Source organism: Camellia sinensis, chromosome 15 (assembly GCF_055761805.1).
Source record: "Camellia sinensis isolate YWXY chromosome 15, ASM5576180v1, whole genome shotgun sequence".
Classification (NCBI taxonomy): Eukaryota; Viridiplantae; Streptophyta; class Magnoliopsida; order Ericales; family Theaceae; genus Camellia; species Camellia sinensis.
The window spans coordinates 128,529,594-128,544,929 of NC_138975.1; the positions used below are offsets into that span (position 1 = coordinate 128,529,594).

Sequence of the window (15,336 nt, forward strand, 5' to 3'; positions counted from 1 at the left end):
ATAAGGTGCATCTAAAAGAGTAAAAAAAAATATTTAAAATTTTAAAAATATTCACTAAAAATAAAAAAATATAAAAATCAAAAAACTCAATTATTAAAAAATTTAATGTAAAAAACTCAAATCAAATACACTGATTAGTAACAAAACTTAGGAAAGTATCCAATAAAAAAAAATTATTGCAAATCACTTCAGCGTAAATTGTGTCGGTTTTACACAATTCTCAAGTACACCGTACACATTTCTCACCTGCACTCCTTTAATTTGCTATTATTTTTTTCTCTTCCCATTTATTTGATATTCCCCCAAAATTTTGACAAGTCAGCTTTAAACCATTGCATTGTTGACAAGGTTTGTCAATAAAACTTTACCGTATAACTACCAAGCTAATCTTTCTTCTTCATCTTCTTCTTTTATTTTTGTTTGGCTAGAAGAACTTCAGTAGATGATAAAAAAAATCATACAATATAGAGTATTGGTTCATAGAGACAAACAAACAGACCATATAGTTCATGAGAACTGAAAACCAAGAAATAGACAAGCAACAACTTCAGAGTGGACAAACCAACTATCAAGCTAATCTTGAATGATAGAATTAGCCTGAACCAATCTCTGTTTTTTCATTTTTTGAGAAGTGTTGCCAACGCCTCCATAACAATGTTTCACAGTTCTCACAAAAGGGCTGGTTGTTGTTGTGTGATGCAATGTATGTTTCCACCTCCCAAAGCAATCTCCCTTGCACCTTCAATCCTCACCACCTGAACCAACAACAACCAAGAAGATTAAGCTTTGTTCATCAGTAATACCGGCAAAACAAAAATACACCTTCTAACAATACATCTTGGAAATTAATCAAACCACTTTTCCCTAAAAACAAAACAGAATACCCCATCTTGTTTTTGTGGCATTTGCGGCGATTCCATCCCATATCATGAGTGTGATCATTTTAGCATCTCAAGACTTGACATTGTTAACATGTTAAATTCATCATTTTATTAGTACCCATTTCACACTATTCCTGAAGAGTAAGACAGATTGTCCCTATAAGTAATTTAGGAAATAAGATGGAAGGTGTCCCTTAAAAGGTTTACTAAATAAATGAATAAACAAAAGAACCAACCCTTCAATACAGATTTTCAAGCATTCCTTCTGTTACTTCCATCAAAGATAACCTCGATTATATAGAATATTATGATCCCACTGAAGAGACAGTGTCACATGCCTGCTGATTACTAAAATATTATATTTTTTCCAAGTCACAAGAATCCTAGTTTAGCAGTCATCTCCAGAAGCACAGAGAATTGTCTTTTTATAGTACCGTGTTGTAGAAAAACCACAAGAAAAATAAATATCTGGACACTTCAAACCATTTGGCATTTTGGACTATTGCAACTTCCCATAGTTGTAACAGAGAAATATACCACCTTGGCATTATTATAAATGGTCAAAAATAAACAACATAAACAGTTTGCAAATGATCCTTTTCACTTTAGAACCATTAATTATAGCATTCGATTTCTAGCTGTCAATTGTCTTTATTATTCCACATTTGGTCCTCACGTTCCCTACATTGGTGTGTCTACCTTCTTTGATGTTCAGATTTACATTGGTATAAGTATTTTGGATTAAATCTTTGAAGCTTTTAATCCATCGGTTTTTCATTCATCATAATTGATCAAAATGAGTTGTGTCAAAAGCCTCTTGCTATAGTACTACTACATGGGCAACACTTTGGGCTCAATAAATCATTTAGAGTCTGATAGATATGGACTTCATAAAGACAAAAAGCTTTGATATTTCACTCTCATGTGTTCTAGGAATGAAGGTTGTAAAGCATGTAGATAACCAGGCAACAACGAATTAACACTATCACTTACTTCATGATCTGGAAAGGCCAGAGAAAGGACACGAACTGCTTCATCATCCCACTTTTGGTCCCCAAATTGCGGAATGATGATACCTCCATTTGCAATGTAGAAGTTCACATAAGAAGCAGCAATCCTCGATCCCGGAAGTCGTGGTTTAGCCTCGCCATTCTGTTCTCAAAACATCAGCAATATGAGGTCCTAATGCATTTGATTTACGTCTTACATGATTAATAGAACACATAAAATAAAGCAGGAAATGAACATCAGGATGACAGGAGATAATCGCATACATGCATTCTCACAGAGGTTAACTAAATTTACAAAATTTACAATGTCTCCTTTTTTGTCAGGAGTCAACATAATGGCTTACATGAATGAGTATATATATTGTCAAGGAAACAAAAACTCATGCAGACACCTTAATTCTTGATATTTACTTGCATGAGTATGTGTGCACATACATATACATAGACGCACATAAAGTAGCATGGCCTTCATGAGAATTTCTTCGAACACGTGATTGGCAAAATAATATGATGATTTTTGTTTTTTCATATTACAAGATGGAGATGAGAAAGATGAAATAGAGTAGAAGAATAAGATAAGACAGGAGACTAGAAGAACAAAGAGATAAAATAGAAGAAGAAGATAAGGAAGAGAGAAAAGATAGCAAGAAAGTCAAGGACAATGAATAAGAGATTGAATATAAATATATGAAAAGAGGAAATATAAGAGAAGGGAAAATGAAGAGTGAAGAAGAGAGAGGGAGGTAAAGACGAGAGAAACATAGAGGAGAAGAGAACCACCACCTGAGAAGAGAAAGAGAATAAGGATGAAAAAGCAACAGCAACACATAGGAAGAGAGATCCATCAATCAAATCTAATTTTATTCATGCATGTGATACCAAATTCGTTTTACAGCAATAGAGCCTATTTATAGGTTGTGTAGTCTGTAGATAATCATGAATATGTGTGGAAACTTTCACAAACCAATCCTAATTCCTACCCAACATAGATACCTAAAAAAATTCGAGTCTTATCACTAAAGCCATTAAAAGTCCTAAAAGAAAGAAAATATAAAAATATTAAATCAAAGACAAAGTACTTAACACTAGTAATCAATTTATCATCTTCTCGTGGGTCTCACATCGACTAGGTTACGTTATTCCCCTCTTGTTGGAGGAAAATTGACCTCAAGTTCTGCAAATTGACATTCCTAAAACTAGTAAATTTTGATCTCCATCAGTATTGTTCAGTAAACATGAGCATAACATCTCAAAAAATGTAAATTTACTTTTCAGTTAGTGGATAAAGGGTAGCCAGAACCAATACAGAGTTGTGACAGTAAAATTCTAAGAATCATGTTTACCTGAATTAGTCCTGCTGCCTCTTCATCTGTCATGTAAAGTGGCCCAGGTACATGGAGTTTAATAATTTCTAGTTTTCTACCTTTAGCGTCGGTAACATGAGAGAGAATAGAAAAGGCTTCCACAGATCGCTCATACTGAGGATCTGATTCATCATTAGTCCAGGACAACAAAACCACACCAGGCTTCACGAAACAGCACAAGTTGTCGATATGACCATTAGTATCATCATCACCTGCAAAACACCATGTTAAAGGCCTTAGTTCACTAAAAATATACTGTTTAAACTTTGGTCTTTTTATTTTGTCCTCTTAAGTAATCAATAGGAAAAGCTTCAACGATGAGGCAGCAAAAAGCACAAACATGTTGGAGAAAGTAACTCTAGCAACTTCTGTGTACAAACTTTTATTAAAAACAATGCCTAATTAGTATACATTAATGTCAAAATTAAGATTATTGATCCCATATCCTCATAGGAAAATAGATAGGATGATGAGGATTCAGAAGGCACAAGATGAAGATAAATATGTAGTCGCAATAGATAGGGAAACTTCATTTCCTTGCATAAAGTTTTTACTCTCAAAGCATGCTATCCTGCATAGACCAAGGGTCAAATAATGGGTACCAGAATCACATCTTTCCGTTTCATCTATTTCTCAACTGCAACTAGGAAACATATATTAGCAGGATTCATAAAGTATTGGTATGATGGTCCATCCTAAATATATAGTCGCAATCGTCTTACCAACTCTATTCCTTCGCCTCTCCCTGTTGTCCACAACCCCTAAATAATTTCAAAACTTTCAAAACCAAAATCACAAAGGAGTTAAGTCATTCCCCCACTAAAGCAGTGCTAGATTTTGTTGTATTTGTTCTAAGAATTTTTAGAATGGAGGAGTTTTCCAGCAAGCCCAAAATCTCTCAAGACTGTAGTGTCCATATAGCAATTCCTTTCGTTCCTTACTCCATTTCCTTTGCAAAATATATAAATAACCATCATTTTTTTGTCAATATTTTTCCTTCACAACACAAAGCAGAAATCTTATATACAAGAAATGCACAAAATACAGAAAAAAAAAAATTATATATTAAAACATATTTAAAGGCAAAATTATGTACATTATACCTTTGGAAATTTGAAGACAGCCAATAGATAAACAAAAGTCAAGTTAACGCCAGAAGAATGCTTAAGGTATTGACATATTGATAATACATACCTCAAAGATATTAACTTGCTAAATGGCAAGATATGAACAACAAGTAGCATATATAGGCGCTGTTTGGGAAGAAAAGGTTGAGGCTATTATAGCCTCAAATTACAAATAAGCCAAAAAGCCCCACTGTTCAAAGTTTTTCAAAAAAAAAAAAAAAAAAAAAAGGCTGTAGCTGCCAGCAGTGTAGGCACAGCCTACACTGTCAAAGTGTCAAATTGTTACATCACTTGGGAAATTACAATTTTGCCCCTTTACATCAATTTAAAAAATTATAATATTAGGGACAAATTAATCATTTTAAATTCAAACATCATTTCAACACATTTTTCAATACAACGACTCAAATAAAAATCCATCTCATCTTCCCAAACACAAAAACTAAAATAGCCAAAAAGCCTCTAAAATAGTCACTTCCCAAACGAGGCCATAGTAAGATACAAGGGAAACGAAGATATCAGGTTTGTCTATATTTAACTACAGAAATTTGTATCCCCTCTAAGTTCTAGGTATCAACAGCAGAACACACAACTTTTCATACCATATAACATAAGCAGCAGCCTGGGCTTGAAATTTCCAATAAAATAAAGCCCTATGATTTATATTTTTCCCAATATGCAAAAAATCAAGCACTTGGCATGAGCCCATTGCTCGAAAGGACTAGGTTGCAATTCAAGTTACTGATCATCACAACACCTACCCAAAGAATGCAAAAATTGCAGCAGATACCGTATATTGCAGAGTTAAACTCTTATTTGAAGTTCAAATCCTAGAACTACGGTTTCAGCAGAAACTCTCTGGTGGTGTTTGGGAAGTTTGTGGGTTGGGTTTTTTTTTTTATTTTTTACACTAAAAGGCAAACTTTTTGCAAAATCAAAAAAAACAAATCCAAACAAAATATCACATCCAACCCCATAATTATTTCACTTTTTCTCTCACGAACATCACATCCAACCACAAAAAAATCCAACTATCTTCCCAAACACTAAATTTTTTTTATCTAATAATATCTTACAACTAAAAAAACCTACATAAAAACCCACTTCCCAAACACCCACTCTATACAACATGAATTTCATGTTTGCATTCATAATTGCACACCAACGCATCATTTTTAAGCATGAGAATGCTTCATCATCATCCTGCTGAGAAAAATAGCCACATAGACCAACCAAATTAAAGAAATATCTAAATTGCCAAGTAGACCAAAAAATATAGATGAAATATACAGGAAGGGCATCTCAAATTTCAATGCAAAATATTTATACATGTGTGCTTAATATTCAAGGTGAATGGGTACCAAATAATCCATGAGGCAACCAAATAATCTTCTTGACTCCAAGATATGCTTTAAGTTCATCCTCAACTTGCTCTTTAGTCAAATGAGGGTTCCTGTTTTTATTCAAGAGGCACTCCTCAGTAGTAAGACAAGTCCCTGAAGGAAGGAAACAATTTATGAACAAATCTGGCATATGCAATATTCGAAATCATAAGGGTACAGCTAGAAATCTAGTTTTGAAGTGTTTTGTGTAAACAAGCTATACAGTGATGCATTAGTTGATGGTCACAAATAGAATATGACCTAAAGAATCATTACAGAAAGAAGAACAATAAGCGGAGGATTGATGAAGGTTCATTATTGGAAGAGAAGAAGGAAAGGAACTCCTATGGCCGCTTTAATAATAAAAATAGTGAGCTATAATCAAGCATCACCCTAATAGATTTTATATTCCTTGTGTTGTTGGATTATATTATATTACTAATCTAGAGATTTTGGTTTGGAGATTGGGAACATGTGCTTTGAAATATGTAACACTTCATTCCAAAACATAAAATTTAATGATCTAAAGTGATCCATAAAATGTATTTATTCCTGAACTTCTTTCTTTAAAAAAAAATAAAATGTATTTTTTCACATAAATATAATGAGAAAAATTGTAATCAAAATTGGTTTCCAAAAAAGTTCAAGCCTGATCTATGAATCACCAAATAATCCCTTTTTTTTTAGTTCAATGTTTCCCTATAATCCCAACAACTAGACTGTACTAACACAAAGTGTCGGTACAACTTACATTGAGGGAATTCCAAGGGTATCAAGAACTATCTTTCTTCGTAGACAATGAAAGTGATTTTAATAAGCAGCTGGAATAAGGAACTACATTACTCGGCTAATGTAACCCCTTCCTGCTCCCTCCCTCCCTGCCCAACATCAATTGTTTGTCCAATAATGCTACTACAAAAGATTCTTAGCTTTTCATTCATAAGAAATGAATTTTAAGACCAAGGTCTATTAAAACAAAGGAGCAGCTATATTACACAATTCTGGTGCAATTCTAAGCAACCAAAAGGCAGGTAATTATCTTCTTCTATTTCTCTGTATACGTATCATTTTGTTCAAAGTGGCTTATGAACACTTAACAAATTACAGCTGAGGTGGTAAGAAATGGAACTTGTTAAAAACTATTTTATGCACTTGTAACATCTTGAATATCTTGAGACTTGAATAAAGAAAGGGGGATCAACTTTCTACTAGCCTCCAGTATAAAAAATTTAAGCAATCTCTTCTCCAACTATACATGTGCATGTTATCATATATGTACGAATGAATGAATCGGCGAGAGACAAAAAACCAAACGTTCTTCAAATATAAATGTATCACTTAAAAGAGGCCAAACATGACCCTGTATAATTTCCTTGTAATGTAAAACATGATACCTTCTCCATCTACGTGAATGGCTCCACCTTCAAGAATCATAGAGTGAGGAAACCTAGGAACTCTCTCGACTTCCAGAATCTAACAGTTAAAGAAAAAAGTTTGAGAGAATATAAAAAGGAGTGTACTCTCCACACACACACGCACGCGCACACACACACCCAAAAAAAAAAACATGTGAAAAATTGAAACAAACAACTTTCTAACCTTCCTTGCCGCATGAATATCAAGACTCCAGTCTTTGTAACAACCTTCATCGATGCCTAGAAATTTCAAACCAATCAAAGTGCAATTACTTTTATTTAGACAGATCAATAGAACAAAATTTTACTTTTCTCAAAGCAACAAACTATACAGCAATAATAGATGGAAACTGATGCTATCAAGTATCAAGCAACACTTAATCAGGACAATGATTAGCAGTATTTTGTGGTTCCATCGCAAGGGTAACCCAACTACTGGACAAGAAAAAGCTTTGGAATCTTACAATTGATTATTGTTCAAAAGCATCATTATATACAAATATGCATCAGTTATCAGTATTCCAGCAACGAAGCAATGGTTGAATCATGTTTGCATACACTTGATAAATTGCTGAATAAATGGATTGCTTAAAAAGAGTAGTTAAAAGTTATACGATTCATTAGTTCTTGCCAAAGACCCAACTGTCGGGCACTTTCAGAAAGTTCTAAGGGAAAATTAAATAATTTAACATGGTAGACATTATAAATACATATTCCACAGCCTAACCTCCATAGCTATTAAAGTTCCAATCAATTCCGGCAAGCTTCCGCTCCAGGTTCCCCAAACTTGATTTGCTGTCTCTTACGACAAACTACCCAAACAGATGTCATCATTTTAGTGGTTAAAATAAACTTTTCAATCCATAACGATATCAAGGAAAGCATTACCAATAAGAAGGAAGATACTCACAGTTGGCCCAGTATCGCGCAACCAAGAATCGCTCATACTCATCTCAATAACCCTGATATTTTGTGGCAACTGACTGCGAGCATTTGCCCACTGATCATAAAACAAGTTAACATTCGGACTCGATAGGTAGCAAAGTCTCAAATATCCCACTGATCATGAAATAAGGTAACATTCAAACCATTTTTACTACTATTACCAACCTGAGAAGCACTAGCACAGACGGTTACAGGCTCAAATTTTGAGATTGCAGATGCTGCCTTGGCAAATATACGTTGGCCAGGTACTGCATTGTCTCGCCAATTATCTAGACGTTCCTGTAATTCATGATGAAGGTAGGCTGTCAAATCGATTTGCGAGCATCCAGGAACTCAATGCTCTTCTTGCTCTTGCTTGTAAATGCAACAAAGAAAAAAAAAAGGAATTGTTTTTTAAAAGATAACAATGGCAGGCGAGACAGAAAAGGTCATTGAGGGCAAGAAGTAAAATGGATGAACACTTTCTTATGGAAAGGAAAGAGGAAATGGATTCAAACAAGTAAAATCCTTTCATATGAGAGGACTAAAACAACAGTGGAAAAGCGTACAGTGTAAGGCTCAGTCATGCTAAGAAGCTTCTCTCATTTTTCTTTTTCATTTTTTGATATTGCTCAAAAATTTCACAAGGCCTGCTTGATCTTAATAACAATGATTACTCTGATAGCACCCAAAAAAATTTCACGAATCACTACTTCCAAAGACTAGAAGCAAAATGGTTCTAAAAATCAAAACACATGGTCCTAAAAACCAAAACTCAAGTACCGCACTAAAATTTAATTTTAGCTGAAATGTGTGTACATAAAAATCCCAAAATCTTAATGAAAATGGAGAAGATATAAAACTTGGTCCTCTGTGGAGTTCAGTCGAGGCCCTAGATATTTGAGAAATTGCCAAAGCAAGAAACTCTATCTAGTAGCGAAGAACATGACAGCTTTAAAGCTTTTAACAGAAACGCTTCATTTAAGGCAACAAAAATTGTGATCATTTGTTGAACACATTAAGTCTTGTGGTCTATAGATGCCAAATTTAGTAGTAACTTATCAGTAAGGGACTCCAAAACAAACATAAAACAAAAAACATGTCTGATGTAAATGTTATGAAAGCAGAAGAGACAACCATGCAATCATAAGCATATAATTACTTAGGCCTCGTTTGGGAACAGGCTAATTTAGTAACTTTTTGGCTATTTGGCTAAAAAGGTAGATAAAAAAAACTTGTATGTTTGGGATGACTTTTTGGCTAATTACGAAAAGATGTGCAAAAAGTAGAGAGAAAAGAGAATCTTTGACTTTTTGGTATGGGTTGTTGGCTTTTTGACTAATTTAGTAATTTTTTGGCTAATTGGCTAAAATAGCCTCTTGCCAAACGAGGCCTTAATGTGTGTGTATTAATTTATGCATGTAATGTGCTTCACCAAAAACATAAATGGTATTAGAATCAAACTAATACCCATCAAAGAAAATACCCAATTATTAGCATATAAAACATTTTCCAATTATTGAAATATAAAGCATTTTAACTCCAAAGACCCAAGGAATAAGGAGGGCACATCATCAGATATATTTCCTTTACTTAAACATGGATTCCAGCGTAGCACGCTACAGCAGAAATTCTGGTTGAAAGAATTAAGTACAATTTGGAAGCAGCACATAAAAAGTAATTCAGACCACTCCATAAACAAGTGTAACTAAGAAAAGATAGTAGTGTCACAGGCAAAGCTAGGATTGCTTGGATTGGGGGCTGAAAATTAAGCCACTAAGATGGAAATGCAATAGTACAGACAACTTGTAGAAACAAAAAATACACTACTAATTTAACAAAAATGAAGACCTTAACAACACTAACATTGCATATAAAATGATAGCATTCAAATTTGAATAAGATTAGGATCATGCTAAAAGCAGTCCCCTGGTCTTCGTTAAGGTGGGAATAATGCTAAGACAGTTAAAATCCCAATGCACTTTTTACATTTTTTTCATAAAGTTTTACAGTTTTCTATACACTTTTCACACATTTTTACACATCATCAAGACTAATGACAGTCAGTCATTAGCATTTTCCTCAAGATTAAATCAACATCAGCATAAAAAAAAAAAAAAACTTTTAAGATCAGAAATCTTCCGTGGATTCTTTCTCAATATATGAAATTAACTAAAATAAGAAATATTTGCAATATACAAACTGATGGAGACAATATATTGCAAATATTTGCAACGATGTAGCTTGCCATTAGAGTCACTGGTGGAGTGGATTTGACCCATGGAAAGAGCCTTTCCAGAACTGGGGGTATATTCATAACAAAATTACTTTCAAATTTAACTCCAAATTCTTGGTTTAAAAGAAAATACAGAAAAAGGAACAAAGGACAATACATATAAAATGACAAGACAAGCTAAAATTCACAAAGGTAGAAGTATATATCATAATTCTCAATAGCAGAAAAATTGCCTATGAATCTCCATGCCATGTGCTCTGTGGATCATCCCTTAGTGCCATTAGTTTAAGCAGATGAAAAGCACCAAGACCATGAAATGGCATTTCAATTTGCAAACAGATCGCCCTTCTGTCTAGTTGGCTATATAAATGAAACCAAAACTAAACTTTTTTTAGAGCGCCACACAAGGGATTTGGATCCTCTGCCATTCTTTTTCTGTAACGATCTTGCTATGATTTTTACCACCGAATATTATTAAAATATTATCTTTTTTATTTTAAATTATCAATCCCAAGACCAAGTCCTATTGCTTAAACTGGACGTTAATTACCACAACAAGATCATTGCAGAGAAAAATATGGTAAAGAATCTTATTTCACACAAAGGCAAGTTCATGACATACAGCATATACCCAACCCATATAAGAAGCCAAAAGCCAGCCAACATCATTGACACACAAGGACCATGACCCATATAATAATATAAAAAAAAAAAACTATGTAGTAATATAAAATGACAATAAAACTAAAAAAAATACCAATAAAATACACATAATAAAACGAAATGAATCTTCTGGGTCAACCTTGAGCTTGTTAGAACAACAATGAAAAATTTAAAATTTAAAAACATTTTCAAAAAATTCAGAGTAAAGTTGTTTTTTTATTGGCTCTGTCACCGCCCATCCTTACCCTGATTCCAATTTAATTCATTCTTCACTATTATAATTTCTTTTCTTTTCTTTTCTTTTTTCTTCTGAGGAATTTATGATGACGATAAGGTTTTGAAACCCTCACCAATGATAGCGACAGACACATCTCCTTTGCAAGAATTGGAAAAAGAAAATGTAAAAATCCGAAGAGATGAACAATAAAGAATATCGGATCAATAAATAGAAAAAATTCCACAGGCAGAGAGAGAGAGAACTCACAGGCCAAGCTAACCAACATTGGGAGTGAGGTTCCCACTCTGCAGGCATGCGATATCCATGGAGAGCCGGAGTTCCTTCTACATCCATCTCTCTCTCTCTCTCAATTCATTGTGTGTGTGAATGAGTATATATGGACACGGTTTTCTTAAAGTTTTTTTTTAGAGGGTTACACTGTGTGGTGGTTGAGATTTACTGACAAATCACATCAAAAAAAAATTGATGTGATTTGTCAGTAAATCTCAACCACACAGTGTAACACTCTAGGAAATTTTAGAAAAATTTCAGTCTAGTAGATACTTGGTGCGATTGTATGTGTAACACAACAGTGTTGAGTTGAGTGGTCAACATGCTATTGGCTGCCAACTAGGGCCAATACCAGTAGGGTACGTTGGTTCGATTGTCAAATCAATTAAAAGAATTTCACTTCCATATGTACTTCGTTATGAATTAAAAATAGAGTAGAGATTGGGACTTTTGGGTCATCCCTTCACCCTTTCTATTTTTGATTGGTAAATTTTATTTTTTATTTTTTATTTTTTTTCTCTCTCTCAATTTTCAACCCCACGTGTGTGTGTGTGGGGGAGTGAGAGTTTTAAGAGAGTTTGAAGTCTTGTTTGGGAACTTTTTTTTTTAGTCAAAAAATTAAAAAGTTATTAAATTAGTCAAAAAGTCAATAATTTATACTAAAAAATCAAAAATTCTCTTTTCTCTTTACTTTTTGCACATTTTTTTGTAAAAAATCAAAAAGTCATCTCAAACATAACTAGTTTTTTTAGCTCATATTTTAATCAAATAGCCAAAAAGTTACTAAATTAACCTATCCTCAAACGAGGTCTGAATCAATGCCCTTAAAAATATAGGAGATCGCTTTTGTTCTGTCTTATGCTATTTTAGGAAGATGGTTATAATTAGTGGGTTATAATTTAAGAAGTAGATTCCACAAGACCCTAAAACATATTACATATCTGTATTATAGGTTTTGTTTTGATAATTCGAATTATTTAATATGTAGAACTTGTTGAGTAATTTATATCTGTAAAAAATTATGTTAATCGAATATCAGAAGCTCTTTGATCGGAATATATTTTTGTCAATGGTAAATATAATTTTAAAAATAAATTGTTAACGAAAATATGTTCCGATTAAAGGGCTACTGATATCTGATCATTGTGATATTTTATTTTATAGGCATAAAATACTTAACGAGTTTTACATATTAAACGTTTCAAATTATTGAAATAAAACTCGTAATAGATACTACTGGCTTAATATAATAGATACTACTAAAAAGAAGCCATCTTCAAAATATAAAATTTTAATTAATTACCGTTCTGTTTGTTGATGATGTCATGTTCACTATAAATATGTAATACAATCCTAATAAATATTAGGGTAAATTACAAACATCCCCTCAGGTTTGGTGGAAATATAAATTCTCCTGAGATTTGAGAAATTACATATTGCCCCCTGAAGGTCAAATTTGTATAACAAATTAGGAGGAAATCTGTATGAAAATAAAAATCTCATGGGACAATTTATTATAGAAATATAAATCTCAGGGAACGGGATGTAATTTCTCAAACCTCAGGGGAGAATCTGTATTTTCACCAAACCTCGAGGGGGTGTTTGTAATTTGCCCTAAATATTAAGAGAATTACTTAATAATTAGACAGAAAAAAAAAATCCAAACACGACCTTGTTTGGTTTGGCTTTGGAAAAAAGATTTTAGAGAAAATTTTTAAAATATTTGTTTGGTTTGTAATTTTTCTCAAAAAAAATTTCGAAATCACTTTCTCTCTCCTACACATTAATCAATCACTTTTTCGCTCTCCTCTCTTCTTTTCAATCACTTTTTCTCTCACATACTTCTACTCAATTATAACAAAGTATCAAATCATCTTAAACTCCCAAACTCTAAAACTATTTTCAAAATATATAACCAAACAAACTATAAAAAAAATTTAAACTCTTTTCTCAAAATATTTTTTAAAAATTTACCTGAAAAATCAAATCAACCAAGACTGCCTTTATAATTTTTCTCATATATCTCATTATAAAAGTACTTGTACCTTTAATATTTTTATAGTTTTTTTTCTGTATGCCACTATTAAATAATTCCCCCCATAAATACTCGATAGCGTACACGACTCATGAGATCAACGAGTTGAATATACCCGTCTAAAAAAAAAAGCGAGTTGAATATACATAGGGAGATGAATCTATTTATTGATTAAAAAATGTAAATAAAAAAATATTAAAATTTGAATCTAAAACTAACATATGAGCTCATTTGAAAAGTTTAGGTTACGTTTGGTAAAACTTTATAATTATGATTTGAGAGTAAGAGTTATATTTTAAATTTATGAGTTTTGAAATTATGATTTGAGCGTAAAAAATTTGTTTGGTGAAAGAGTTTTAAATTAAGTGGGGAATTTTTAATGTGACATATGATATTTGATATAAAAATTTACAACTCATAACCAAACATACAACTCAAAATTCTATTAAAACACATAAAAAAATTTAAAAAAATCAAAAAATATTCTTTTCAAATATATAAAAATTAACATATATCAATTGCAAAAAAAAAATAAAAATTACACTGTTCCAGTCAACCGAGTGGGACGACTGGTTAGCCCAAATTTTCCCGCCTTTGACAAAGTTTTCAAAACTGAGTGTGGAATTACATTTTAAAAACTCTAAACAAACGTCATGTGCAAGACATGGGGTGAAAATATATTTAGAGAGGCTAACCAAACACAGCCTAATCAAACATGGAGTGGAAAACTCTAAACAAACGCCATAGTTTTTGAGTTTTTTTTTTTTTGGGCTCAAATAGTCACAAAAAATAAAATAAACTTTTTAGCCTAATAAGACAAAATATCACATTTAACCTCTACTCATTACATTTTTTCTCTCACAAAAGAGCTAAAAAAAAAAAAAAGAAGTCAAAAACCGTTTCCAAATGAGGTTTTTTAACCCCATGCTAAAATAGTCATAAAAGCTAAAAAGTCAACCCACTTCCCAAACGAATCCAAGTTTTACATTTAATCGATTTTATTATATAAAATATAATTTTTCAAAATTAGGTCACATTATTTTAAGGGAAATTTTAATTAGTGTAAATTAAAAAAAGATAATTATAAATAAGTGATAAATTTTATAAATGAGAGAGAGATTTTGTGAGCTAGGTCCGAGTATAGTAATGGACCGAGCTATGAGCCGAGCTAAGGTCCGGGTGTAGTAATGAGCTAGGCTGTGGGCTAAGGTGATTGGGTTTCACGACTTGGACCTTATTTATATTAGTTCGGTCAGAGACGGCTATAGTTCGCTCGGTCTAAGTAGTCTCAACTGAGGTATAGGTGGGCGGAGACCGAGCTAGGCGATGCCCATGGAAGCACCAAGTTGAGTTTGTTAGAGGGAATAAGTTAGATCGATCGTCCTATTATTCTACCATAGTAAGACTATCTCCCTTAGGTAAGTTATGGAAAGAGTGGAGAAAGATGAGCATTACCTTTCTGATTCCTAGGAGGACTCTACTAAGGAGAGTAGAGTCTTGTTAGGATTGTGCAAACCATCTCACTTGGTTGGTAGTGAGTAGGGTGTGTGATTTCTATGAGGACTCTGGTAAAGAGAGTTGGAATCCTACTAGGATTGTGCCAAGCAGAATTTATAAAAGCTCAGACCTATGTGCAGGTATCACAATTTTGACTCCCAAATACACAGAGCTTTTGTCTATTGTCTATTTTACTAACTTAGGCATCGGAGAGGTATCCGGCACACACCCGCGCGGCTAGCTCACGTTTGTGTTTTTAGGGAATAAAGCGATGACGTTTGGAGGAGTGCAAAC

At 33.0% G+C, this 15,336-nt stretch overlaps 1 protein-coding gene across 3 annotated transcripts; it reads right to left on the minus strand.

The window, feature by feature from the left end:
* Nucleotides 1-389: 389 nt before the first annotated feature.
* EMB1873 (porphyromonas-type peptidyl-arginine deiminase family protein) lies at nt 390-11,635 on the minus strand. 3 transcript variants are annotated; one of them, XM_028252335.2, is made up of 10 exons: nt 11,487-11,635; nt 8,290-8,403; nt 8,090-8,179; nt 7,907-7,991; nt 7,364-7,419; nt 7,159-7,237; nt 5,744-5,878; nt 3,235-3,467; nt 1,875-2,033; nt 390-755 (listed from the first exon to the last, which is right to left on the minus strand). In XM_028252335.2, the coding sequence occupies exons 1-10, from the start codon at nt 11,571-11,573 to the stop codon at nt 669-671; spliced, it is 1,125 nt and encodes a 374-aa protein (XP_028108136.2). In that variant the 5' UTR covers nt 11,574-11,635; the 3' UTR covers nt 390-668. The 3 variants fall into 3 exon arrangements, with proteins under 3 accessions (XP_028108136.2, XP_028108138.2, XP_082766021.1); XM_028252337.2 differs by having other exon boundaries at nt 8,290-8,478; nt 11,487-11,630; XM_082909895.1 differs by having other exon boundaries at nt 8,290-9,264; nt 9,497-11,588.
* Between the last annotated feature and the right edge of the window lie 3,701 nt (nt 11,636-15,336).